At 64.0% G+C, this 24,380-nt stretch overlaps 1 protein-coding gene across 1 annotated transcript; it reads right to left on the bottom strand.

The window, feature by feature from the left end:
* Positions 1–497: 497 nt before the first annotated feature.
* Positions 498–24,149, bottom strand: Cc2d2a (Coiled-coil and C2 domain containing 2A). The gene is made up of 28 exons (XM_037228924.1): positions 24,068–24,149; positions 23,539–23,664; positions 22,619–22,718; positions 21,113–21,262; positions 19,484–19,622; positions 18,486–18,600; positions 17,910–18,080; positions 16,456–16,493; positions 15,761–15,895; positions 15,323–15,376; positions 14,500–14,608; positions 13,699–13,866; positions 13,033–13,149; positions 12,460–12,570; positions 11,764–11,978; positions 10,718–10,814; positions 10,159–10,273; positions 9,220–9,355; positions 8,550–8,739; positions 8,012–8,188; positions 6,587–6,764; positions 5,948–6,066; positions 5,372–5,468; positions 4,828–4,979; positions 4,186–4,290; positions 4,052–4,113; positions 1,929–2,073; positions 498–1,287 (listed from the first exon to the last, which is right to left on the bottom strand). Exons 2-28 carry the CDS (start codon positions 23,560–23,562, stop codon positions 1,099–1,101), a joined length of 3,408 nt encoding a protein of 1,135 aa, XP_037084819.1. The 5' UTR covers positions 23,563–23,664; positions 24,068–24,149; the 3' UTR covers positions 498–1,098.
* Between the last annotated feature and the right edge of the window lie 231 nt (positions 24,150–24,380).

Below are 24,380 nucleotides of genomic sequence, written 5' to 3'. Positions count from 1 at the left end.
CCCCGCTCGGTCAACCATGGCGGGCGCAACACCGAGCGCGGTTTGAGCGTCGAGATCTCACTGAGATGACGACGTGCAGGGATGGGGCGGGGAGGGGGACAGGTAGGAAGGTTTTGAGTCCACTGGCGGCACGTACCAACGCACGTGGCGTGCACTACACACCAGTCACAACGTGGTACAAGCTAACGAGCGTGTGTGCTGTTGTAGATGCCCAGGTTTTCCGATCCGTGCTGTCTTCGTCGCTTTATGTGACCTTTGGCCAGACTATCCAAAGAGCAGTCTCGCCACTGTCAGGTGTCAAATCACTTGCCGACATGGCAGTAGTTGAGGCCGATGGGACTGATGCTTGGGTCAGTAAGAATTCCTCCAGAGCACCTTGCTCCCTCTCAGGGCCTCGGTACAGTTTGGAACCGTTACTTGTGTGATATGTGCTCATTGTCAAGGTGACACTGTCAACCTGCCTCATAGCTTGCAATGCTCAAACGATCCGATTCCTCACGCCGTATTTCATCAGCACTCTAGCGCAAACGAAGGACCAGTTACGGATAGTCCGAATACAGATTCAGCCTGGATAATTCAAATACAGTCAGCCAAACGCAGAATAATATTCAGCAGCATTCGTGCGGTTACGTGCAGAACACGCGTGTCATGCCAAATACTACAAAGCAAGCGCCGTTCACATCAAGCGTCTTCACATCAGTGCCATACTACGAGATCGGGACAGGTACACGGGCTGGTTCACGACTAGACATACACATAACACAATTTTAAGTAAAAAAGCTGCAACCAGCTGACTAGAAAGGTCCACTGAGTGGAAATGGATGGAATGCTAATGACTAGAAGTTGGCAACAACTTGAAGACCTTGTCCAGTCTTGTTGATAAACTGGTTGTTCAATTTGAGTCGCACGCAACCCACTCGGCGATCGCAAAATGACGCGTTCACCACACACATCAGCAGTTCTTCTCATCAAGGAGGATAGACATCGACAACGAGCACCAGACAACGAGCATTCGAGTCGCTGCGGCCGCCGACGCGGCATCCGTCGTAGCTCCGGCGACTGTCACGTTCCGTCAATTGTCACCAGATGTCTCTGCGCTCAGCGGCGCTTGGTGAGCGCAGCTACGTACACCCAGACGGAGACGATGTCGCTCGGGTACGGCTCCATGTGGACGGCCAGCGCGAACTCGGCGTCGCGGCTGTCGTTCTTGTGCACGCCCAGGGCGAACAGCGACTCGACGACGGCCTCGTGCGAGTGGTACGGCACGTTCAACGGCACGCCGCACACCTGCCGACGCGGCGTCCGGCGAGGTGAACATGCTGAACAGGTTGACGCGCCGCAGCCGGAGGCTCGGCCCCACCGGCGGATGGCGAGAGCGGGGTGAGTTTTATCCTCGCCTACAGCAGCTCTCCCCACACAGGCGTCATCAGACAGCGTGCATGCTGGGAGAGGAGACGGCGTACACTGGAAATGACTTGTGTGTTGGGGGAGTGCGACATATCGCACGTGGTGCGCATGCCGGACGACGGCGGCGTACATTGTAAATACCCTGTGTCTTCGAGGGAAGCATAATTCCAGAATACGTCCCGTTAGGACACAAATATGTAAATATAAATCCAAACCAGCGATCTTTCGGCCGTCCCGCTGCCTCCGCGCCCACTGCGTTTTCTTGGTCGCTAATCCGTTCTCCTTCCATCCCGCAACCTGACATATTTTGACCCATCCACCCGTTACGCGGCATGTTACCGTTACGTTACCGCCCGCGGCATCTAGCTGCTAGGTTGACCGCCGTTTGGCCCGACGCCGGTTGGCCAATTCTGAGCGAGGGGAGAAGCGACAGACAGCGAACCCTGGGCCGGGGAGCGACTCCAGCATGTGGTATGCATGTTAAAAGGCGGCGGCGGGGGGAGGGGGGGGGGGGGGGGTACCTTGTACGTGGCGTGTATGTTGGCGAGCATCCGGGTCTGTTCGTCGGCCAGCTGGGTCGGGGTCAGCGCCGGTGTGAAGGTGGACCGCTCCAGCAGCGGCAGCATACGCCGCAACGCCTTCGAGCACGACCCGTTCCACAGCGTCCTGCCGGCAGACGGCAGCACCGGCTACAGACGGGGGCGCCAGTTACACGGGGGCGCCAGCTATAGACGGGGGCGTCAGCTACACACGAGGGCGCCGGCTATAGACGGGGGCGTCAGCTACACACGGGGCGCCGGCTACACACGGGGGCGTCAGCTACACACGGGGGTGCCGGCTATAAACGGGGGCGTCAGCTACACACGGGGGCGCCGGCTACACATGGGGGCGTCAGCAACACACGGGGGTGCTGGCTATAGACGGGGGCGTCAGCTACACACGGGGACGCCGGCTATAGACGGGGGCGTCAGCTACACACGGGGGCGCCGGCTACAGGCGGGGGCGTTCAGCTACACACGTGGACCAGGCTAGACGGGGGCGTCAGCTACACACGGGGGCCGGCTACACGGCTACACACGGGGGCGTCAGCTACACACGGGGGCCGGCTACACACGGGGGCGTCAGCTACACGGGGGGCACACTGGGCGCGGCAAGACGGGGGCGTCAGCTACACACGGGGGCGCCGACTACACACGGGGGCGCCGGCTACAGACGAACACGGGCCGGCACGGGCCCGGAGTCACAGGACGGGGACAGCGCTCTGGAAATTCACGATCGGACAGAGGGAACAGAGCTCCCGCAGCAAACACGACTCAGCGTGAGCGCTGACCCAAAAGTTCATCCACTCATAAGGCTCCGACTACACCTCAAAAAGTCACTCAAAAAGGAAAACAAGAGTCTGAACTAGAGCGGTAGCGTCCAGGCGTCCCCGGAGTCCCTCTGGCAGAGTACAGCATATTACCACCGTGCGGCGCACACACTGGTGCATGTGTTAAACACCGCACACACAGAGCCCGGAGCCCTTCTGCCAGAGTGCAGCATATTACCACCGTGCAGCGCACGTGCTGATGCACGTGTCAAACACCGCACACATGCGATTTCGGACCAAGCAGGCTGGGGGCAGTGGCGCCATTCGTCAGTGACGACCAATAGAAAGCCAGCGAAGAGCAGACTGGCACGGGGCGGCCGGGTGGCAACGGCACATGACACGCTAATTTTTTTCTGTTGGAAATAATGATCAGTTATGTTGGGGTTAACCTGTTGGGATGGCGGGGACAGCGTCTTTGAAACGCGCCAGACTTAGCGAGCGCGTCGCTCCCGAAGCCATCCTTGAAATACATTTGGTCTGGTCTTTTTCTAAAAAAACTCGACTCAACCACAGATAATCACGTACGAGAAAAAGACAGCATGACGCGTAAGGCAAACGTCATCCCAGCGGAGTGCACAGGGGCATGCACCTGTCACGGCACCGCGCCCGTGCGGGATCGCACCCCGGGAGACGCTGCCGTCGTCAGACCGGCTCCGCGCCCGTGCGGGATCGCACCCCGGGAGACGCTGCCGTCGTCAGGCCGGCACCGCGCCCGTGCGGGGTCGCACCCCGGGAGACGCTGCCGTCGTCAGACCGGCTCCGCGCCCGTGCGGGTCGCACCAGGACGCCGCCGTCGTCAGCCGGCTCCGCGCCCGTGCGGGTCGCACCCCGGGAGACGCTGCCGTCGTCAGACCGGCACCGCGCCCGTGCGGGATCGCACCCCGGGAGACGCTGCCGTCGTCAGACCGGCCCCGCGCCCGTGCGGGATCGCACCCCGGGAGACGCCGCCGTCGTCAGACCGGCTCCGCGCCCGTGCGGGGTCGCACCCCGGGAGACGCTGCCGTCGTCAGACCGGCTCCGCGCCCGTGCGGGGTCGCACACCGGGAGACGCTGCCGTCGTCAGGCCGGCACCGCGCCCGTGTGGGGTCGCACCCCGGGAGACGCTGCCGTCGTCAGGCCGGCCCCGCGCCCGTGCGGGGTCGCACCCCGGGAGACGCCGCCGTCGTCAGGCCGGCTCCGCGCCCGTGTGGGGTCGCACACCGGGAGACGCCGCCGTCGTCAGGCCGGCCCCGCGCCCGCAGCGCCGGCGCTGGCCGGGCCGGCCGGCCCACTGACCATTTGGAGCGCTGCCGCCAGGCCTGCAGCAGATCGCGCAGTCGGCGCTCCAGCCGGTCGGCCTCGGCCTGGACGCGGCCCGGGTCGGTGTCGGTGTAGCGCAGCGCCGCCGCCTGCACCGACGCCAGCTCGGCCGGCGCCGGGTGGCGGCTCGAGAATAGCGGCCGCCAGTCGCGCACCAGGTTGACGTCGAACGCCATGCCGGCCGGGTGGCCGTACACCTGCGTGTTGGCCCACACCTGCCGCCAGAGACGTCCCACGGACGAGCTACAGTCACCTCCGGGGAAGACACGTGGCCGAGCGCGCGCGCCGACACTCGCCGGCACAGGGTCTGGTTGGCTCACACAGCCGGCGCTGCTGCCATGACGGGGATTGTGGAGCGTAATGTGGCGAAAAAGGACCTCCCGTGCAGCGACGAGTCTTTTCAAGTGAACGAGACGTACGCTGTCGCGAGCTGGCATTCCAAAACGGAACTTATCAAACATAAGCAGGGGCATGAGAATAAGCATAAGTCAGATCCTTCGTCCCTGGCCGTAAAACTGTGTAACATGGCGTTACGGGCTGCACCGTGCGGCGGTTTACACCACCCCGTGACAAACATCGACAGTTCCAGTCGCCAAGCGGTTCTCATATGCGCACTGCCAAGCCCTACCGCATACCCCCCCCCCCCCCCCCCCCCAGCTAGTGAGCCGTGATTCCGGCCGAGCCCGGTCAGGCTGCCTCCCACCGCCGCACGTCAGTGGATCAGCCCTCCCAGCGTGTGGGGCCGCACGGACGTTGTCTGCGTTGATGAGGCAGCCGACGTTCTGCAGGTAGCTGAAACTCTCGGTGACGCTGCTGCGCTGGCCGGAACACGGGTTCCACAGGAAGCGGTCCGTCGCCTCGTCCGTCAGCACGTACGCCGTCTGGCCCTCCGGGATTCCCGAGCCTGGCGGCGCAAGATCGGGGCTGACAATGCCTCAGGGAAACCTCCAGCATTTCCCGCATGCCCGAGCCTGGCAGCGCAGGACCGGGGCTGACAATGGCTCAGGGAAACCTCCAGCCTTTCCTGCATGCCCAAGCCTGGCGGCGCAGGACCGGGGAAGAGTACTGCTATTGTTTGCTAAAATCAATCTTAATTCATTCCGACAGCTGACAGAGGGTACGCCACAGGATCAGACGATCCACATCACGCAAGGCGGCATCGCATCCTATCACACATCATATCGCATCACACATCACATCACGCAACACATCGCACGCGTCTATGGTGCGCGCGCCGCGCAGCAGACTATCAGGCCGTTATCCAGCCGAACATGAGACCGTGACGTCCCCGCTTACCGAGCACCAGGTAGGCTCGCTTGCCGAGATACAGGAAGAAGTTGCAAAGGAGAATGGCGTGCTCCTCCTCGTCACCAGCCTGCATGTCCAGAAATTCCTGAGGACGAAGGCCGGGACGGTGGGTCAGGCGCGCCCGAGTGTAGCAGCCTGGTGGACGGCGAGGCGCCTTTCTGCTGACCGCGTCTCATGCATCAATTTTCAGCAACATCCTGACGCTGAACGCACGGCACCTGTGTAAAACCGGTACCGAATACACAACGACCTTATGAAGGACATCTTCCTGCACTTCTCCAAACACCCCTAACTGGCACCACGCCATGTCGCCCCGACACCGGTCAGGCGGCAGAAGTCGTCTCGAGGTGTCAGCCCACGCCAATGGCGAACAGCTTACCTTCCAGGCCATTCCATTCTCTTGGTAGAGGCCCGCTTGTTGCTTCAACCAATCAATCCACCAAGCACCCTGTCATCAGTGACTCTCCACACAGAACCTAAAATAGTCACTATCCGCAAAGAACCTCCACGTAGGGTCCAAGCAACAGCAAGCATTGCGACGCGGCTGTGGCGAGCGCCTCTCACCTGGCAGGTGGTCCAGAGGTCGTACATGCCGGAGAAAAAGTTGACGTCCGAGATGTTGGGGATGAGCGAGACGAAGCGGGCCACGATGCGCGCCTGGTCGTCCTCGTTGGAGGAGCCGGCTGGGGGCGGCGCACGGAGGCACACGGTCAGTGGGGGAGGGGGCGGGGCGATGATGACGGCACTGGAGCGTCATACACAGGCCAGCGACGACCCTACCTTGAACAGGGATACTCCCACGTGTTCCAAACCATGCAGACTTTACCATACGTATGATGAACAAGTGAGGAGTTAACACGACCAGCGCGACACTCAGATTATACAGAAACGCGTGATATGAAAGCAACAGCACATGCCATTACGAAATGAAGCGAGATGACATGTCAAAACACAAGAAAACAGGTGGCAAATCAGTTGTGTGACATGAACGCAATGCGGTGACGATCTGACAGCAAACACGAAATATGGCCAATTAGCGTGCGTTGGAATGAATGGCAAGACCCTGGTGGCATTTCTTGCGAGACCAGGCCACAATTGGCGATGCCATCAGGCAATACAAAATGTCCCGACACCGAGCCGGGAGGGCGCGCCCGGCCCTGTCCCCGGCCCGGCGCCGGCCGGCGGCGGGCCGCTGCCGCTGACCTAGCACGGCGTCCGGTGGCCGCAGGGGCCGGATGTAGCGGCAGACGAGCGCCGAGCGGCCCGTCACGTCCATCACTGTGCAGCGCACCCGACGCCCGGCGAACGCCCGCTGGTAGTCACGCGTCCACGCCTCGCAGTGGTCTAGCAGCTTCTCCGACTCCATACTGTCCAGCCGCTCCTGCCGACGGCACGCGGCGGGCAGGTCAGCGGTGCGGCGGGCGGGGCAGCGGCACAGCGGTCAGGTCAGGTCAGCGGTCACGACAGGTCAGGTCAGCGGTCACGACAGGTCAGGTCTGCTGCACGGCGGTCATGTCGGCGGTACGGCCGCCAGGTTTGTGGTACGGCCGTCAGGTCAGTGGTGCAGCGGTCAGGTCAGCGGTACGGCCGTCAGGTCTGTGGTGCGGCGGTCATGTCAGCGGTACGGCCGCCAGGTCTGCGGTGCGGCCGTCATGTCAGCGGTACGGCCGCCAGGTCTGCGGTGCGGCCGTCATGTCAGCGGTACGGCCGCCAGGTCTGCGGTGCGGCGGTCATGTCAGCAGTACGGCCACCAGGTCTGCGGTGCGCCCGTCAGGTCTGCGGTACGGCCGTCAGGTCTGCGGTGCGGTGGTCAGGTCAGCGGTGCGGCGGGCAGACCGACCTACACACACCTCTGGACGCACCGCTCGGGGTCAGGCTGGGCGCCAATCACTGGACGTTGCACGTAACCGTGCGTATGACGACGTCAGTGACAGGTAGGACCTCCACAAACAGCCTTAGAACGGAAAGGGTGCACTGAAATTGTACCCATAGAAAGACTGCCTGCGCGTACAACTTGGACACAAGCCAAGATGGCACACACAATACTGCTCTGTGTGCGCGTAAGCTTCTGCCGCAGTTTGCTGTTTACAGCCCACGGATGCAACGGCGTCCGAGCGTTCAGTATACCTGAGCGGCAGCGCCTACAGCTGGAAGATATGCCACTGTATATTTGAACAGGCCACATGATCTCCGGCGTCACGCACCGTTGTGTGGTATCAAACCCCTGGCCTATTGAGCCGGTGGACGGCCTGGACTGGGCCGATGTTTAGCGACGTCCGGTGCAGCTGACCATACTTCGCAGCGGCCCCCGTCCTTCGCCCATCGGCTACACACATGCATACGGCGCGCATGGCCTCACTACCAGCCCGGCAGCCGCGTGGCGTTCCCTTCCGACCTACGCCCGCACCGGCGATGTGCCGTGCGCCGCCCGCCAGCCATACCTGAGCCCCGGCAGAGGCGTCAGGCACCGCCTCCAGCCACGCCCCCCCCCCCCCCCCCCCCCCCCACCTGTTCGTGCTCAGCTCTCCCCTGCGCCGCCCGCCCGCCGCACTGAACCTCGGCAGAGGCGTCACGCACCACCTCCAGCCACGCCCCGGGGGCTCGCGTCCGTCCGTCCGCGGCTCTCACCTGCACCATGGGCGGGATGTTGAGGGGCGGCTCCAGTGTCATGAAGACGGTGACGTACGTGCCCGACTGGCCGGTCGGCAGGCTCTCGGTCAGGTGGAACACGGTGCCACGCGCCGTGACGTCACACTCGTAGCCGATCAGCAGCGGCGGCGTGTTCAGGCGGAACGTGCCCTCCACCTGCCGGCGGCGCGGGGAGACGCGGCGGAGCCGTTACCGACTGAATGGAACCGGGCGTAAACCATCCGAGTTCGATGTACATCACGGACACATACGCCCGCTTTCGCGCACACTAGTGAAGCATCACACCCACCTACCACGCGAACAACCGAAGGAGACCAACCAGCACCCACCGCGCGCTCCACCGCGCACACATGCGGCACATTCCGCCATCCGGACCGGGCTCCCTGATCCGGCGGCAGGGGACGGTGGCCGGCGCGGCTGGCGGGCCGGCGCGGCTGGCGGCGGCCGAGGTTGGCCCGGGGGGGGCCGGCGCGGTGGCGGGCCGACGGCCCCCGACCAGGGGGCGCGGCGCACACACCCGTCCGTTGATGTAAAGCGTGGAGAAGGGGATGCGCAGCTCGGCCAGCCAGCGCCGCTCGATCCGCTGGTGGATGTTGGTGTCCACCTGGCGGTCGTCCTCCAGCAGGTCGACCAGCACCTCGTCCTGTAGGCTCAGGTAGATGGCGTCGTCCAGGCACTTGAGGTCGGCTGACTCGTGGGCCGGCATCCTGACGACCGAGCAGACGCGGCGGGTAACAGAGGGAGACACCGGCACCCCGGGAGGGGAGGGGAGGGGAGGCGTGACACCTGAGCCCGCCGGCGCCGTGGGGCCGGCTGGTGCTCACGCAGAAGGCGAGGCGTCAGCACATGACACACTGATCGGCTCCAGTACAGGCTCTGCCTACCCCACCGAATCATTCGATCCGTATGACTACCAGGCTTCTCAGGATAGCCATCGGTGGCAAAATTCAAGGCCAACAAATGTCACCACCTTCTCTCAAACAGCTCCATGTGCATTCACATATACCGCAGCCAGTCTCATTATGGTTCCAACCGTCCACTGAGGCTCAAGGTATGAGTAATACGCTCACTCCCCCAAACACACACACACACGCACGCACGCACGCACGCACGCACGCACGCACGGGCACAGGGACACACAGAGACACCCTGTCCACGTGGCGGCTCTGTGTGTCTGGGCGGCTCACGTGACAGGCAGCTTGAGGTCCTGGTTCCAGGTGGGGTTGGCGCCCTCAGCCACGTTCGAGCGAACTGTGTGGCGCTGGAAGGTGAGCTCCATGAACGGCCGCACCGACACCTCGGGCAGCAGACTGGACTGGGCCACTGGAACACGGCCGTCAGTGAGACCACAGCAGCCATGGTCAGGACACCTCGGGCAGTAGACTGGACTGGGCCACTAGAACACGGCCGTCAGTGAGCCATGGTCAAGACAACTCGGGCAGCAGACTGGGCTGGGCCACTGAAACACGGCACCACAGCAGCCATGGTCAGGACACCTCGGGCAGCGGACTGGACTTTGTCACTGGAACACGGCCATCAGTGAGACCACAGCAGCCATGGTCAGGACACCTCAGGCATCAGCACGCCATTGGAAAAGGGCAGCCAACCGCACAGCCACGCCAGAAGGGCAGAAGCAGCGTCACCAGACCGCTGGCAACAGCCAAACCACACAGCATCGGAGACACAACAGCGGCACCAGCAGCAGTGGAAGGGTGGCAATAACGAAAGACATTTAAACAGCATTATCATCAAAATGCCAACGCCGCTAGAAAACAGCACAACATTGACGAAACATCGCGGAACTGGCTGGGCCTGTGGTGCTCGTGCACCTGGCACAGCACCAAGGGTGGTCTGGCATCACTGACAGACGGATCACTAATGAAGTCTTACCTCGGCAGTCTGTCTGGACGCCATCACAACACACCCGGCAACAATGCGCATTACAGACAATACGGGCAGGTCAAGACCCACGTGAACGGTCTGGTGCGTACACAGCGATCCCACCCGCGGCTATTCCGTCAGAAATGCCCCATTCCGCACCGACGCGCGTCGCCGACCGCCGTCTCGGCCGGTGCGTCCGGAGCGTCCGTCCCCCTCTCCCCTCCTCCCCGGGGAGGGCAGCTCACCTGTGGCGGCGCCGGCGGCCGGTCGGCTGAAGTCCGTCCGCACTGTGTCCACGTCCCGGCGAACTGGCACGTTGAACGCGCGCACCACGTGACATATGAGGCGCAGCTCCTGACCCTGTGGAGACCGGAGGGCGGCGACGCACGCGTTAGCGGGGCGCCGGCAGACTGCCGCGCAAGCGCTGCACTTCGCACTGCCCGGTCCAGCCAGCTTCAGTCGCTGAAATCAGTGTGTGTGAATGACAGTGCGCCTGGTAATCACACCACAAGCGAACGGTTCTCCTCTCCACTTATTGCCTTCCGCTCAGTTCGATAGTCCCATTGTCTGAAATGACATTCCAGGGGTGCACAACATCTGAAATGCATTGAATCCTTACCGAAAACATGGGACCAGTCATGAAAAGCCTGCGTCATCGGAGACCTGCTCAAAATCCTTGTAAGATCGTCATCGACTGGTTGAGTTCTGTGCGTTGTTCGATAACTGATGATGAATGCGTACCGAACAACACAGGAGGGGGGAGGGGGCAGTCCAGTGGAACAGGGGGGGGGGGGGCACACTTGCCTGGATGTCGACGAATGGACGCGACTTCTTCTGCCTCCGCGGCGGGTTCAGGGGACGACGCGGGGAGAACAGGCTGCCGAACACGGACCCAATCGTCCTGCAGGGGCAGGGACCACCGACTGTCATATGCCAACTAATCACGCAATGCTGGTAACTTCCGCTCGTTGCTCACGGTACTGGAAAAATGTCACTGACGGAAATAGAAAATTGTCGTCATCGAGCTAGTGTTGGATGAGGCATGCAATCAGCATGCACATGAACATCAGCCCCGTAACGATCAAACAGCGCACAAGACGAGTATGTTCTCCGCCCGTCATAGATTCACTTAGACGGAAGCTCGATGCCGGGCTTGGGCAGCGCCAGCTCCTGTCCAAAGTCTCGCCTTCCACACCCCGCCGACGGCATGCCGCTGCGCGCGTCTGCCACCGTCTCTGGCCCTGACCCGACCGCGACCCCGAGATTGACCCTGGTCCGACCTGGCCTAAACCCGACCCCGATCTGGCGTGACCTGATCTGACCTGACCCGAGCCTTACCCGCACTCGGACCTGGTCCATACCCCGGCCCGTACCCGACCCGTACCCCGACCCTGACCCTGACGCCTACCCCGACCCTGCCCGACCCTGACCCCTACCCTGACCCTGACGCCTACCCCGACCCTGCCCGACCCTGCCCGACCCTGACCCTGACGCCTACCCCCGACCCTGCCCGACCCTGACCCCTACCCTGACCCTGACGCCTACCCCGACCCTGCCCGACCCTGCCGACCCCTGCCCGACCATGACCCTACCCTGACCCTGACGCCTACCCCCGACACTGCCCCGACCCGTGACCCCTACCCCGACCCTGACCCTGACCCTTACCCCGACCCTGACCCTGACCCTTACCCCGACCCTGACCCGACCCTTACCCGACCCTGACCCCGACCCCTGCCGACCCTGACCCTGACCCCGACGCCCTACCCCGACCCTGCCGACCCTGCCCCTACTCGACCCTTACCCGACCCCGCCCGACCCTGACCCGACCCTGTCCCGACCCCGACCCTGACCCGATGTCGGGGACCTGGTCCTCGCGGACCACGTCCGAGAGACGTTTATGCTTCTGCGCCGCCCTGAAGCGTCGAGCCACCATCTCCTTGATGCGCAGCTGGTACTGCAGCACCGACCGGCGCGCGGACTCCGCGCCACCGCCGCCGCCGCCGCCGCCGCCGTTACCAACCGCCTCCGCCGCGTCCGACTGCGCCTCCAGACGCTTCTGGTACGTCTGCCGAGACGGCAGAGAGCCACCGCTCACCCGACGGAGCGGCCTACACGGGGCTCCTCCAGATGTCCCGAGCCCGGGGAAAGGGCGACCAACTCGTCCAAGGAGAGAGACGTAACAAAATAACTTACTGAGAACAGGACTACGACTGGGTCCGGACTCCAGGCCACCAAAGTGCTGGGCTCTCTCCTGCTCGCATATCAGCCCTACCAAGTTCGCAAGTACGCAAGTTCGTTGAGGCAAACATCTCGAGTGCCGGTGCAGTTGGGGACCTGAAGAGCTTGTTTATATGCAGGAGTTTTCACCTGCGGAGCTGATCACGAAAACGGTCACATTTACGCCTTAATGTCAGGCGAGAATATGGGCCGAGCCTTGGCACCCGTCTGCTGCCGTCAGCAGCTGCTGCGGCAGCCGGCACTGACCGTGAACAACTGCTGTGGCAGCGGCACTGACCGTGAACAGCTGCTGCGGCAGCGGCACTGACCGTGAACAGCTGCTGCGGCACCTGCTGCTCGCGCAGCGGCGTCATGGTGACGTGGCGAAACTCTGGCACGCCGGCGTGCCTCAGGCGCAGCAGGCGGCAGCGCAAGCTCGCCTCCGGGCCCGGCGCGCCCGGCAGGAAGCCGTCGCGGCCGACGGCGTCCGGCCCGGCCAGCGCCGCCGCAGCCCCGGCCGCCGCCGCCGATTCCGGCTGACGACAGAGCAGTGGCGGCCGCTCACCGGCCGTGGGGGGTCGGCACAGGGGCGCCGATGCGGCCGTGCCGTCTGGCGCCACACTCAGAAGCCAACGTCATTTCCTTTGTTGCGACTGAAGTGTGGCACGCGCTGTAGAAACGCTCCACTACCGAGCACAAGAAATACCTCTGCCAAATTTAAAGTGGCTAAAGACATCAATCATCCTCAAGGGCCTACCACAGAGACTTTGTCGCCTTTTACTCCCTGAAGGGCACCTCCCGAGAATGTTCTGTTTCGTGTCCGGTGTGTTCGTGTTCTGGCTCAGGTCCGGCAGGAGCGCAGCCGGCCGGCGCGCCCGCCGCTCCCGTCGCCCGCCACTCACCAGGTCCTGGCCGGTCAGGCCGAGCTCGGCCGGGTCGTTGGGGTCGGGCCCGGGCAGCAGGGCGGCGTCCACTGCCAGGCCGCCGGCGGCATCTGGCGGTGCCAGCACCTCGCCCGTCTGCTCGTCCAGACCCCAGCAGAGGGCGGCCAGCAGGCGGCCGCGCGTCGGCTCCCGGCCGCCGCCGCCGCCCGCTGATGCGCTGGTGAACGCCGCCCACTCCGGCCGCGCCGTGCGGGACGTTACGTGACTGTCGGAGGAGCGCCGCCGCTCAGGAGGGGATGAGAGGGGGAGGGGCACGGGCTGACAGGGCGCTCTGCATGCGGCGCGCGTGATGTAACGAGAGAGACATCCTCGGTCAACTGGTTTTCGGGGTACGCTGTGGACGGACGGATAAACTGCCTCTATGTCGACTGGCCTCTGCGCACGGAACACAATTAACTGGTCTCCAGGCAGACAGTACTCCGCTTTGCTGTTCCATTTGACGCCAATGTAAGAAGCGCTTGGTAGCTGCGGCACATGGCCACTTGAGGTCGCCTATCATGAATACTAGCAGGACACTGTACACGACCCAGCTGCCAGGCGTGGCGGCGGCCGCTTCCCACGGCCACGGCGCCGCGGCAGCACGCCTCACCTGGGCGGAGCCGGCAGCCGCACCTTGGCCAGCACGCGGCTGGAGAGGCTGCCCTCCTCGCACGCCCACAGCTGGACGGCGTCGGGGGCGTGGCGCAGCCGCACGGCGAACAGCTGCTCGAACGCGGCCGTCATCTGCTGTGTGAGCGGCTGCGAGCGCGTGCGGCTCACCTCGCGCGCGCCGACGAACGCGCGCACCGACAGCTGGCAGCGCGCCACCGCCTGGCGGCGCTGCTGCTCCGCCCTGCGGCCGGCCGGCGGAGCGGTCAGGGGAGCGGCAGACGACAGCACGGAGACGGGCCGTCCCCGGGGTCAGCGGGGCCCGATACAACAAGCACTTGCCAATCTCAGCGTAACGACACGGGGCCGGCCCAAGTGCCACAACACAGAGCGTCACGGAGCCACAACAGACAGTCGGACGGCCACTGCACAGATGGAACGCCCGCTTAACCACTGAAATAGTCACGCAGCCAGCAGAGGGCACTGTCTCCGTCCGCCTCCGTCACTTGCCGTGGACTCCGTGCCACGTCTCCGCGGCGTGCTGCAGCGACACGGAGCTCCGTGGCAGGCTGTGAGCTGCAGTCCAATCACAGTCGCCGTATAATGACGTCATGATCGGACACGACGGCCGCGTGGACATCTCCAAAACCAACCCATTCACAAATCACCCGTTTGAACGCATTTCGTATCAGCACTCGTCGACAAGGCCACACCGATCGGTGGCCACAATGAAGCGCCAGCGGCTGCCGAGCGGCGCCAGCGGGGCCGCGGCCGGACAGCCCCCGGTCGGGCCGGCCGAGTGGGCGCCAGCGGGGCAGAGGCCGGGCGGCGCCGGGCCGGGTCGGCCGGGCGGCGGACGTACTTGGGACAGTCAGCCAGCTCCGTCACCGGGTGCGTGTCCAGCAGATCGAACGCCAGCCTGGGCTCGCCCGGCGGCCGCCGGTTACTGGTGGCGCGGCTCTCCACCTCGGCCAGCGTCTGCGCACGGCCAGCGGGTCACCACCTCTCGCCAGCTCACACTGTTAGCGCCCGGTCACACCCCACACGTTCGCGTCCCAAGACGCGGTCAGTCGCTTATTTACAACCGGCCAGCACGCTGACACGATCAGGGATGAGCCTTGGCGATCGACATTTTTGACATCCGCAGCACGACTCAATGTGCACCGGCTGTGGCGTCATTCACAGTCGCCGAGTTCGCGCTGATGTGGATAATGATGGCGCTGAGACCGCCTCGCACGTGTAACGCCTGATTAGAACCGCTCAACTTCCGAACATTCTCCGGCAGACGCGGACAACACTGGTCATATCGCATAGTTCTCTGTCCGTGGTCCGTTATCGAGAAAGCGCCAAGATTATCCGACATATGCCTATCGTTATTCCATTTCATGAAATAATGAATACCGGGCTGATGCAGTGACTTCGGAGTCATCAAAATGAACAATTTCAGACGTACCTAAGCGACTGACTAAACAACTGCACCATTGGAACCGAGAAGGCCCAGGTCGCCAACCTTTTGAAAGTCACCCCGCTGGAGGTGCGTTACAGGTCCTGGTCACAGGTCACCAGCCGGCGCGGCGCGGCGCTGGTGCTGACCTTCTGCCGGTCGAACTCCGGCGGCGGCGACGGCCGCGGCCCCAGCTGCTCCCGCCGGTCGGCCGGCTCGCCGGCCAGCTCGTGGCGTCGCTTCTTCCATTCGGACAGCTCCTGCTGGTAGCTGCACAAAGACCGAACGGCGCCGTCAGTGCCGGCGGCGGCCAGCCAGTCTCGCCTGACAGTCTCAGCAATGCAGACGCACCTGAATTGACACTTGAACTGACACGGACTTGACTAACACAGACTCAACACCTCTTGACAGGTCCGATGCCACTCAGCAACGACGCATTTGGTAACTCCATATTTCAGCACCACCAAATGTGATGATCCAATAATACTAAAGCGCTCGCTCGCGCAAAAGTCCAGAAGACATCAGCGCAGCACGCTCCGCCCCGCTCTCCACGTCCTCCGTGGTGACCGGAGCGCGTACAGCCACACGCACCTCTGCATCAGCTGCTGCCGGTGCCGGCCGTGCTCCGCCTCCAGCTCGTCCATCTCGGCCTGCAGCTCCTGCCGCCAGCGCTCCGCCTCCTGGCCGGCGTCCACGCTCAGGTCGCGCACCACCAGCCGCAGCGGTGTGCTGCTGAAGCCCTGGTCCTCGCGCAGGCCCTTCAGCTCGCGCCACCGGCGCAGGATCGACCTAGGGCGGGGGCGTCGGCACGGCGTCAGCGACGGAGACAGCAGGCGCCGGGCCGGTGATGGGGCGAGAAGGCAGCGGAGCGTGATGTCACGAGGGCAGATATCTGTTCTGCCGTTCCAATGCCAGTGGGCGGACTGCGGGCGCGGGACATACATGGGCGCGAGGTAGAGACACGACGACGGTAAAAATGGCCGTTGAAGCGGTAACAGGAAGTACCATGCTACGCCTGCTTGCCTGACAGTTCCCGCGGCTCGACAGCTGCCGGTAACACACCCGACCGGCGGAAACTTATCCGAAACCGGCACCACGTGCGCCCACATTCCACTCCCCCGTCATGGCACCCGACCCCTGCCGGCCACGCAGCAAGTGGCTGGGGAGCGGCGACGGACCTGCAGAGCCTGCGCTGCCGTCCGGCGGCCTCGTCACGCTGCGTGCGCAGCCGCTGCACGGAGCCGAGGTACTCGTCGACGCGGCGGCGCTGGACCTCGTCGGGCGGGTCGGCCGCCGGCTGCAGCTGCAGCGCCGACAGCACACCGTCGCGCGCGCGCCGCACCGCCCACAGCCGCTGCGTCAGCCGCTCCACCGTGTCGTCCCGCACCTGCGGCCGACGCCACCCTCGTCACCGAGGCCGGGGTCACCGGCGCCGCACGGTCCACAGCCGCCGTGTTCGCCGCTGCCGGTGTTGTCCCACGCATGCGCGACGCAAATCCGCCGACTTTGGGTGGAAACAACGCATGTAGACCGGTCTACTTGCCAAACGACTTCGACATTTAATGCCCAGATATGCAACTTCTAATCCCACCATCGATGCACGAGAAATAATGACGAAATACTGGTTCTTTCTGAACATCATTCTTACATTCGCCATCGCCATCGCTATGTCGCAGCGGCCCCGTCAGCACGGGACCGCTGCCGTCAGCACGGGACCGCTACTGGCAGCAAGGGACCGCTGTCGTCAGCACGGGACCGCCTCTGTCAGCACGGGACCGCTACTGGCAGCAAGGGACCGCTGTTGTCAGCACGGGACCGCTGTCGTCAGCACGGGACCGCCTCTGTCAGCACGGGACCGCTACTGGCAGCAAGGGACCGCTGTTGTCAGCACGGGACCGCTGTCGTCAGCACGGGACTGCCACTGTCAGCACGGAATCGCTACTGTCAGCAACGGACCGCTACTACCCCGCCACCGCCAGCGTCATGCTGTCCGGCAGACGCGTCCAGGTTGATGAACGGCGCCTATTACGGCGTATTGTTTATTTAGCGTCGGGAATGTACTGTGCAAAATTTCATTGTCCTCAGAAATGCAAAAAACTTTCCTTGGTACATTTTGAAGGGCATTTCACGCCCCTTGTCCATGCCTATGACAGACACGGAGGTGTCGCGGGGACCGCGTGGATTGTACGAAACATAGCAAACGAAGGTGAAGAACACGGTCGGCCGCTGTCTGCATCACAGACGTCCAGGTGGCAGCTGAGGCTTCCCAGCAGCGTGTGGTGGCAGGTCACCGAGGCGTTACGGCAGAGTGCCATCGCCCGTATGTTCTGCAGGAGTGTTCGCCCCTCCCAGCGACGTGTGGCGGCAGGTCACCGAGGCGTTACGGCAGAGTGCCGCCGCCCGTGTGTTCTGCAGGTGTGTACGCCCCTCCCAGCGACGTGTGGCGGCAGGTCACCGAGGCGTTACGGCAGAGTGCCGCCGACCGCGTGTTCTGTAGGTGTGTACGCCCCTCCCAGCGACGTGTGGCGGCAGGTCACCGAGGCATTACGGCAGAGTGCCGCCGCCCGTGTGTTCTGTAGGTGTGTACGCCCTTCCCAGCGGCGTGTGGCAGCAGGTCACCGAGGCGTTACGGCAGAGTGCCGCCGCCCGCGTGTTCTGTAGGTGTGTACGCCCCTCCCAGCGGCGTGTGGTGGCAGGTCACCGAGGCGTTACGGCCGAGTGCCGTCGTCCGTGTGTTCTGCAGGTGTGTACGCCCAGCTGGCAGCACACAGGCTCAACGCAGGAGAGTGAGCCGCCGACGCACCATCTTGGTGTACTCCTCGTGCAGCTCGGAGAGCGCCGCCGCCGCCTGGTGCTGCCGCGAGAAGAGCGGGTGCTGCAGCAGCTCCACCGACAGCACGTGCACGTGCAGCTGCAGCCGCAGGTCTTGGTCGCCTCGCGGCTCCGGCTCCGCCTTCAGCAGGTCCAGCGACGCCTGCGGGCAGGACGCCATAGCCGCCAGTCCAGGCCGGTGTTCGGGCCGCGGTGCCGGTACGGCAGGCCTGTGCAGGGCGCCGGCCAAACAGTGCTGCCACCTGTATTGTATGAGCGAGTCATCGGTAGAGTGTCGTACTATTTCATGTTTTGTTTTACTGGGATATTGCCTTATTGGAGATGGGCATCGCCTTAGCATAAGCCAATGACCTGTTTCAAGAGTTGGCCAAAAGGCGAGGAGCAGGAAGTGAGCACAGACGACACACTCCGACTCGGAGTTAGGGCGATGAGGACAGGACCACACTAACACGAGGACATGTGGAGCACTCAGCAAATACCTAGACATGCATTGTCCAATATCAGATACCCTGCACTTATGGTTGGCGGTTGCCGCTTGAACACTCACTGGAATGTAGTCTGTGAGCACGTCATCTGACACGTCCTTGTAGTCATGGTGGCAGGGCCGGTTTAGGAGCGGGTCCGGGAGACAGATCAACTGGCCATCTTCGCCGAACCAAGACCTGAAACGTGAATATTACAACAGCATCGGCTCATTCACGTTCTGCTCATGGATATAGCTGAGCCAGATATATTCAGGCCTGTCAATATTCGCAGAATATACATTCGGTGTTCCAACTGGTGCCTACCAGGGGGTTGATTCCTGGTGCCAACAGCACCATGTCACACGACAAGGACATCACACGGGACAAGTCGGTAATCACTTGAACAGTAACACGTTATGACTATTTTCAACACTGCACAGCTCACTTAGTCAACTCCTCAGTCGGTGGAGGAGCAGAATAACGTGCAGGGTGGGTATCACCGCTAACGCGATCGCTATCTGGACTTGCCGGTGGGATCAGCGCGCCTATCAATGGCATCCGAGACGCTCGATGCGGAGCCGCAGTCACCGCAGCGTTACCCAACGCAGTGTAGGTCAGGTCAGTGGACCACTCGACAACAGATGGCACGACGTGAACACCACCAAACTCCACGCGGCCATGCCGATGGCAATTTTCATCTACGGGCGATTCATCCGCTATCTTATACAGTGCACTGCCCTGCGCGCTTCAGTGGGCCCCTGCCCAGCGCTGCCGTCGCAGCCCTCCCCTCCCCCCCCCCCCCCCCCCGGTCTACCCACCACTGCCGTCGCAGCCTCCCCCTCCCCCCCCCCCCCGGTCTGCCCGGCGCTGCCATCACAACCCCCCCCCCCCCGGCCTGCCCGGCTCTGCCCACTGCTACCGTCGCAGCCCCCCACCCCCCGGTCTGCCCGGCGCTGCCGTCACAACTCCCCCCTCCCCCCCCCAGTCTGCCCAGCTCTGCCAACCGCTACCGTCGCAGCCCCCCCCCCCCCTCCCCTTCCCCCGGTCTGCCCGGCGCTGCTGCCGGCGCCTCCACGCTTACCTGCCCGAGTGGCGCAGCAACCGGTTCTCCAGCTTGTGCAGGTTGCGCGATACACGGAGCGGCCGGTGCGCTACATAGATGCCGTCCTCGGCCAGGTCCCGCAGCTGGCCGCCGGGGGGCAGCCGCTCCTCCAGGGCCGCTGCAGAGCGCACAGAGGGCAACACAGTCAGACCGAGCACGGAGCAGGGGCGGCCGCTTCTCCAGGGTAAGGCAAGCAGAGGACATCACAGTGAAGCATGCTGCAGAGGAGAGGTAGCTGCTCGCCCCCCCCCCCCCCTCCCTCCCCTCCTCCATGGCAGGGGTGCAGAGAACAACGCGGTCACTCACACGGACGGCTGCGGCTCATCCAGGATATGGCTATGGACCATTGTAGCGTAGTGTCCGAAGTGACTGGCGAGTTCAGTATACAAGACGCATAACGTCCAATTTACCTTGATGGGCGCAGCATGGTCTCGATTTTCCCGATCATTACTCAATCCGGCACGATGAAGGATGGGGTCAGCCGAAACAAAGTGACATTCTGACACACCTTGATGACGCAATGAAATGAAGGGGGTACAGTAATCTAGCGAGAAAAACCAGTGCCTGCATGGGTAAACTCAAACGACGATGCTCTTGAGTGCATACAAGCCGGCATTTTGAGACCAGACCCACTGGGTCAGTCGACGCACGATCACCGGCGTACATCGTATGCGGGGGGAAGGGCGGGGCAGACTCACGGGGCACCAGAGCCGGCGCAGGAGGGGAGGGGGAGAGGGCCGGGTGGATTCAGGGGCTAACAGAGCCCGCGGGTGAGAGGGGGGTGGGGAGAGGGACAGGTAGACTCACGGGGCACCAGAGCCGGCGCAGGAGCGGAGGGGGAGAGGGCCGGGTAGACTCACGGGGCACCAGAGCCAGCGCAGGAGGAGAGGGAGAGAGGGCCGGGTACACTCACAGGGAGCCAGAGCCGGCCCAGGAGGGGAGGGGGAGAGGACCGAGTAGACTCACGGGGCACCAGAGCCGGCGCAGGAGGGGAGGGGGAGAGGACCGAGTAGACTCACGGGGCACCAGAGCCGGCGCAGGAGGGGAGGGCGAGAGGGCCGGGTAGACTCACGGGGCACCAGAGCCGGCGCAGGAGGGGAGGGAGAGAGGGCCGGGCAGACTCACGGGGCGCAAGAGCCGGCCCAGGAGGGGAGGGGGAGAGGACCGAGTAGACTCACGGGGCACCAGAGCCGGCGCAGGAGGGGAGGGAGAGAGGGCCGGGTAGACTCACGGGGCGCCAGAGCCGGCCCAGGAGGGGAGGGGGAGAGGACCGAGTAGACTCACGGGGCCACCAGAGCCGGCGCAGGAGGGGAGGGGGAGAGGGCCGGTGGATTCAGGGGCTAACAGAGCCGGCGCGGGTGAGGGGGGGGGGGAGGGACGGGTAGACTCACGGGGCACCAGAGCCGGTGCAGGAGGGGAGGGGGAGAGGACCGAGTAGACTCACGGGGCACCAGAGCCGGCGCAGGAGGGGAGGGGGAGAGGGCCGGGTAGACTCACGGGGCACCAGAGCCGGCGCAGGAGGGGAGGGAGAGAGGGCCGGGTGGATTCAGGGGCTAACAGAGCCGGCGCGGGTGAGGGGGAGGGGGGGAGAGGGCCGAGTAGACTCACGGGGCATCAGAGCCGGCGCGAAGTACAGCTCCGCCTCCCGCTCCCGCTGTGCCTTCCGCGAGAGGATCAGCGGGGGCACGTGACGGGTGAGCGGCTCCACCTCACCACCCAGCAGCTCTACCAGCGGCCGGGACTCGCCGGCGCCCTCCTCTGCGGAATACGTCACAGTCAGTTCGGCCAGGTCACCTTCAGGTTGTGGGCACGGCCACACGCAGTCACGTCGGGTCGGAAGCCTGAACAGAAGGTACAATATGCTGCTGCCTTCATCTGACACGCAGGTCAGGCCCAGTCAGCCAGCAGCTGTAAGAGATGACACAATCTTTCACAGCATGGACAGTGGGAAAGACGGGGCATGAGGCCAGACATGTCCGAGGTGTAGCCAAGATACACGGAAACATGGCGTCCCATTATACAACCAAACAGCTGACCCCCTGTTTTACATCACCATCTGAAAGGCGCTGCGGATTGAAATTCCAGGTGAAACTGGCTGTCTCGCTGTAGTTCAGTCCTTCACTAGGTCGACTCATGAACATCGTATCCCTTTCGGCAACAACGCACCGCAGCCGCAATGCGAAATGCATAAAAGGAAGCCGTAACAGTGACCAAGCGGACAGGAGTCTGATGATGTATGATGTAAAACTGGGGCGCCGCAAATGGGATGGAGGATGGCCTATCCATACTACACATAAAGGTCACGTATCAAGACAGCCGCCTAAAGTTCCGCCAATGACCGCCGCGACTTCCTTTTCGGAGGTCGTCGCACCACTTTTGCGTTTGGAGGCGGGCGACTGACACTGCCGGCGGTGGGCCCGAGTGTGGCTGACCCTGCCGGCGGTGGGGCCGACTGCAGCTGACCCTGCCGGTGATGGGGCAGAATGTGGCTGATCCCGCCGGTGGTGGGGACGACTGCAGCTGACCCTGCCGGCTGTGGAGCCGAGTGTGGCTGAACCTGCCAGCAGTGGGGCCGAGTGTGGCTGACCCTGCCGGCTGTGGAGCCGAGTGTGGCTGACCCTGCTGGCAGTGGGGCCGAGTGTGGCTGACCCTGCCGGCGGTGAGGCGGAGTGTGGCTGAACCTGCCGGCTGTGGAGCCGAGTGTGGCTGACCCTGCCGGCTGTGGAGCCGAGTGTGGCTGACCCTGCCGGCAGTGGGGCCGAGTGTGGCTGACCCTGCCGGTGGTGGGGCCGAGTGTGGCTGACCCTGCCGGCAGTGGGGCCGAGTGTGGCTGACCCTGCCGGTGGTGGGGCCGAGTGTGGCTGACCCTGCCGGCTGTGGAGCCGAGTGTGGCTGACCCTGCCGGCGGTGGGGCCGGGTGTGGCTGACCCTGCCGGTGGTGGGCCCGAGTGTGACTGACCCTGCCGGCGGTGGGGCCGACTGCAGCTGACCCTGCCGGTGATGGGGTTGAGTGTGGCTGATCCCGCCGGTGGTGGGGCCGAGCGTGGCTGACCCTGCCGGTGGTGGGGCCGACTGCAGCTGACCCTGCCGGCCGTGGGGTCGAGTGTGGCTGACCTGCGGGATCGGGCGGCGGTGTGGCCGGTCTCTGGGCCTCGGTGGTGTCCTCCCAGACGCGGCAGAAGAAGTCGTACGCTTCGACCGCCGACGGACCCGACTGAGGAAAACAGTGCCTGTTAGGCCGTGCCGCCTCCGTGTGCAGCAACAGCGGTGCGGGCGAGAGCAGCACAGAGGCACCAGCTGCACCGCCCCACAGCCTGCCGCGTCATCACGCACCCCTTGAGACATCCCACAGTCGACGGCACTGGACGCGCACTGGAGAGACAGCCTCGCTCCGCGTCAGGCGCGTGAATGACAAGCCCCGGGCTCACCCAGCCACTACCTGCTGTGACTGCCTGTGTCGACAGAGTACAGTGGTCGCGTCGATACACGCTGGATAGTCAGCCAGGCTCGCTTCCCTCGTCCACACAGAGAGCGCCGCTCAGCTGCCGGCCCCCTCTGACGTTCGATCTCAAACGATCTTAAGGCGCACGGCTTGACGTGATAGAACCTTATCCCAGACGGAAAGGCCGACACTCGCCCTCTGCCACAGCTCATTCGCCCCGCACTGTCGCGCGCGCATGCGCACGACCGTCCGAGTAGCCAGTCTCAGAGTTCACCTCGTGCGGTATCGTTCGCGGTCCATCCATACTGCACACCACCTGCACATGACTGGCCACTGCCACCCATCGCTCGTGTGGGGTTACCCACCACCCGGCACTGTCCAATACTGCACGCCGCCTACCCACGACTGGCCACTACCGACCAGCCCTAGTACGCGACTCCTCAACACCGCCCACTAGCCGTGGGTAGCTGTGCGACACCACCCACCGCCTCTCCACCACTGCTCGACACTACCCCCGGCTCTTCAGCCCCGTCCGTCGTTCCGCCTGTGCGCGGCCGTCCGCCGGCAGCACGCCGTCTCCCGCGGCTCTTACCTGGCCGGCCGGCCTGCTGCCCATGTAGTCCTCGTACGGCCGCGAGGTGGCGCCGTCACGCAGCGCGTCGAACCGGGTGCGCGGCTGCGGCCTCGTCTTGAGGCTCTGTCGGCCCTGACCCTTGATCTGCCGGTGGGAGGCTGGTTACGGCCGACTCGGACGCCCCACCCGCGTTGCCGGCGGCCGGAAGTCGGCGCCGGTGGCTGCCGCACCGTCAAATGGCACGCAAGCGGACGCGTGGTGATCCGACGTTCAAGCCACTCAAGTCAAGCCATCTTTTGACAGCTATCAATGAGTTGAAGAATAGCTATCAGTCGCCGCCAATAGAATACAAACAAAGACAAACAAAAAAACGCACCGCAATCGCAAACGTCACGAACTCAAAACATGCGTGAAACACGCATCCCTGCCGTCGACGTCGCGGGAGAAGGACACCCAGCACACTGTCTAAGGTTGACTTTCGGCCAGCGCAGCCGGCGCACTACCTCAACTCCAGCCTGACCAGCGGCCAGCGCAGCCGGCGCACTACCTCGGCGATGCTGACGCGCTGCTGTAGGTGGCTGCGGAACGTCTCCTGCCCGGTGGAGAGACGGCGGCGCGCGGCCGACGGCGGAGGGCGCGGCGAGTCGCCGGCCGCCCCCTCGTCCGCGTCGTCCAGCCGGCTGGTGGACGGGCCCTCGTCGTGCGAGTCGACGCGCCGGAACGTGGGTAACTCGTCCAGCTCGCTCTGCGGCCGGCAGTTCGGGCCGCGTCATGCTGGCTCCCGTTCGGCTGGCTTAGCCAGGCTCCGCATCACGTCAAGCATACATGACGGTCAGAGGACGCATGTAGGGCCAGAAAAT

This window comes from Pollicipes pollicipes, unplaced genomic scaffold (genome assembly GCF_011947565.3).
Source record: "Pollicipes pollicipes isolate AB1234 unplaced genomic scaffold, Ppol_2.1 Scaffold_6138;HRSCAF=7277_pilon_pilon_pilon, whole genome shotgun sequence".
NCBI classification, from domain to species: domain Eukaryota; kingdom Metazoa; phylum Arthropoda; class Thecostraca; order Pollicipedomorpha; family Pollicipedidae; genus Pollicipes; species Pollicipes pollicipes.
The sequence above is the reverse complement of the archived record's forward strand: the minus strand, read 5'-3'. Positions and strand labels throughout refer to the sequence as shown.

What these genes read in the sequence shown, in the direction of transcription:
- Cc2d2a (XM_037228924.1), bottom strand. Translation starts at nt 23,562, where the DNA reads ATGGGCAGCAGGCCGGCCGGCCAG. An exon ending in GAGCGCTGGCGGCAGGAGCT is followed by an intron (nt 15,377 to 15,760) that starts GCAGGCCGAGAT and finishes GTCTTTGTGCAG; the next exon opens with CTACCAGCAGGAGCTGTCCG. An exon ending in TCCGCCGCCCGGCCGACCCG is followed by an intron (nt 13,867 to 14,499) that starts GCCCGGCGCCGC and finishes GCGCGCTGCCAG; the next exon opens with CTGTCGGTGCGCGCGTTCGT.